Raw genomic sequence first — 2,500 nt, forward strand, 5'->3', positions numbered from 1 at the left:
GACCGAATTTCAACCTGAAAAACTGGTGCTTTGGAAGTGGCATTCGCTTTTATGAGCGCACAGCTCACAAATCCTAATCGATTGCTTTTGAACTCTTGGCAAAAGAAATAGTTGAAGGAAGGATTTGTTCCAGTTTTTGGGCGAAGGGAGCTGGGATGGCATAGGAAGCAGGTGATCATTGCATAGTGCAGGTGATCATTGCATAATGCAGGTGATCATTGCATAGTGATGATTGCACTCGCCTCCCACCCATGCCCACTGAGGTTTATCCATACAGTTATGGCAATTTCCATTGAAAGAAGTTCTAAAACAATATCATCCTGACTTCTGTATTTCACTGAAACAATGGGAAAAAAGAGGCCAACCTTTATTCAACACAATTAATAGTTTATATATATTTCGAGTGATTGTAGCATGCTTTATCATTTTCATATAAAGCCGTATGTTGTTCGACCCACCTTGTGCTGGAAGATGGACTGGGAGGATCTTGAAAGTAACCAACAACACTTCTACGCTTTGTGTTCAGTACTTAAAGATAGGGTATGCTCATACCATATGTATCTACCAAACTTACATTATCTCTGTTAAATTCGAGCTTTGAAGACTGCAGCTAATAAACGCCAACCGGTTTCTAAGATGTCTTCTTTGAAGATTTAATCCCCATTGATCTCTGCTAGTTCTAACGTTGATTTGAAGCTGAGGTGCGAAAACGTTTGTGGAATAAAAATTCATTGAGCTAAATCTAACAATATAACTTCGAGTTTCTCGCTTATTTGTCATTTATTTGATGTAAGTTGTTATATGATTGAACAGAAAGATGGAGAATGACATTTAAAATATCATATATTTGAGAATGCAGATATGAAACATTAATTTAGAAGGATCGTCCAGTTAGGAGTCACTATAATCATCTCCTATTATTATGACTAACCTTTCTTCTCATCTCTTGTCACGATTTTTAAGGATGTATTCTTGTTGACAAAGATGACTGTTGACACAGTAACATCCCCAGTTTGTCACCGATCTCCAAAGCCATCTCCTCAGGGGTATTTTCTGTTGCTACCCTCTGACAGTAACTGCCTTTTGTTGAAATCCATCGCTGTAAGTGAACTTACGTTGCCAAGTGATGTGCAACCTTCAGTCGAAGGACCAAGTGACAACGCCCTCTCTGTTGTAGCTTCGTGTCTTGATCAGGTAAAGTTTCATTCGTAAAGTGTTTGCACGCACCTCGCTTGTAAAACAGCAGTTGCGTGTAATAAGAGTTATTTGAAGGCCTCGAAGAACGGTCTCTCCAAAGATTCTTTGTGCGCTTGCATTACTGCCCCAAGATTATCAAATGGTTAAAAGTTACAATCATTGGCAAAAGTATTGGAACACTCACCCTATTAGTTTGTTTTCTTACTTGGCTTGAATAATAGGCTGCGAGCAGTCACTCTTTTGCACTAAAATCGTTGAAACGAGCGAACACTTCAAAATGGCTAAAACTGCGGGTCGCAAATACCGCGGGCGTTGGTAAGCATTCTAACCAATGCCCGCGGTATTTTCGACCCGCAGCTTCAGTCATTGAAAGTTCAACTTACGCTTTCGTTTCAACGATCCTTGAGCAAAGAGAGACTGCTTGCAGTCTATTTGAATAATTGCCCCCTCCCCCCTAGAACAATGTTGGCAATCGTGAACAGCAACATTGATTGGTGGGGAGATTGGCGGACTTCTATATTGAAGCTTTTAGTGGAATTTTGACCGTTATGCTTAGTTTATGACGTCCGAGAGGTTTTCAGGCCGATCCTTCCGTGAGCGTCCCAAGTACTGTTGCCACTGATTGTAGCTGCACTGCTGAATATCAAAAAAGAACTGAATTCGACTTATGTGGTCAGCATTTCATAATCAATTTAAAAGTGCTGTGATAATGGTCTTGTTTAGCACAAATTCCTTGAAAAAAATGCATTGTAAAGCTTTCTTGAAACATTGCAGTCCAAGATAGATTACAAACCTATCCAGTTAACGTTAATAAATTGAATATTGTTTCGAGACCGTAAGCCAGATTTTTTTGCCTGCCTATTTCACAGTTAGAATTATCCACTACATATAATCCACTGCTGGTCCATTCAGATCTTTACGAATGCTTAGTCTCCCAATCGCTGAAGAACAACCCCACTTCAAAGCCACAAAAGAGACGTTTCCAGGCTTCACAGGTGAGTCCAAGCGACATGCAAACTCTAGCTGGGCACTTCACTTGATGGGGTATTCCTGTGCAGAGGTAATTGTTTTTTATTTATTTACTCTGTACACAAATTTTCTTGAAATTCCTCCAACCTCATTAATTCACAGTTTTATGCGAAGAATTGTTAAAAAATCTGAAAAAGGCAAATCAAAGCGAGTTCAGATCTGCTTCCCGGGCTCCTTTGGGTAGATACTCGCTGTGCTCTAACGTCAGAATCCCCTAAAACAAATGTGGGCGTCAGCTTCCTGTATGTACCTTTCGAGGTATGTACCTCTCGAG

General features: G+C 40.2%; 1 protein-coding gene across 1 annotated transcript in view; it reads left to right on the top strand.

Annotated features, from left to right (window-relative positions):
• Nucleotides 1–2,237, top strand: part of LOC138040023 (meiosis 1 arrest protein-like) — a 10,958-nt gene extending 8,721 nt beyond the window's left edge. Inside the window, exons 12-14 of the mRNA XM_068885821.1 lie at nt 439–540; nt 964–1,194; nt 2,067–2,237. Coding sequence (XP_068741922.1) covers nt 439–540; nt 964–1,194; nt 2,067–2,237 — 504 coding nt within the window. The remainder of the gene's footprint in view (nt 1–438; nt 541–963; nt 1,195–2,066) is intronic.
• Nucleotides 2,238–2,500: the final 263 nt, after the last annotated feature.

Source organism: Montipora capricornis, chromosome 3, assembly GCF_036669925.1.
Source record: "Montipora capricornis isolate CH-2021 chromosome 3, ASM3666992v2, whole genome shotgun sequence".
In the NCBI taxonomy this organism is placed as follows: Eukaryota; Metazoa; Cnidaria; class Anthozoa; order Scleractinia; family Acroporidae; genus Montipora; species Montipora capricornis.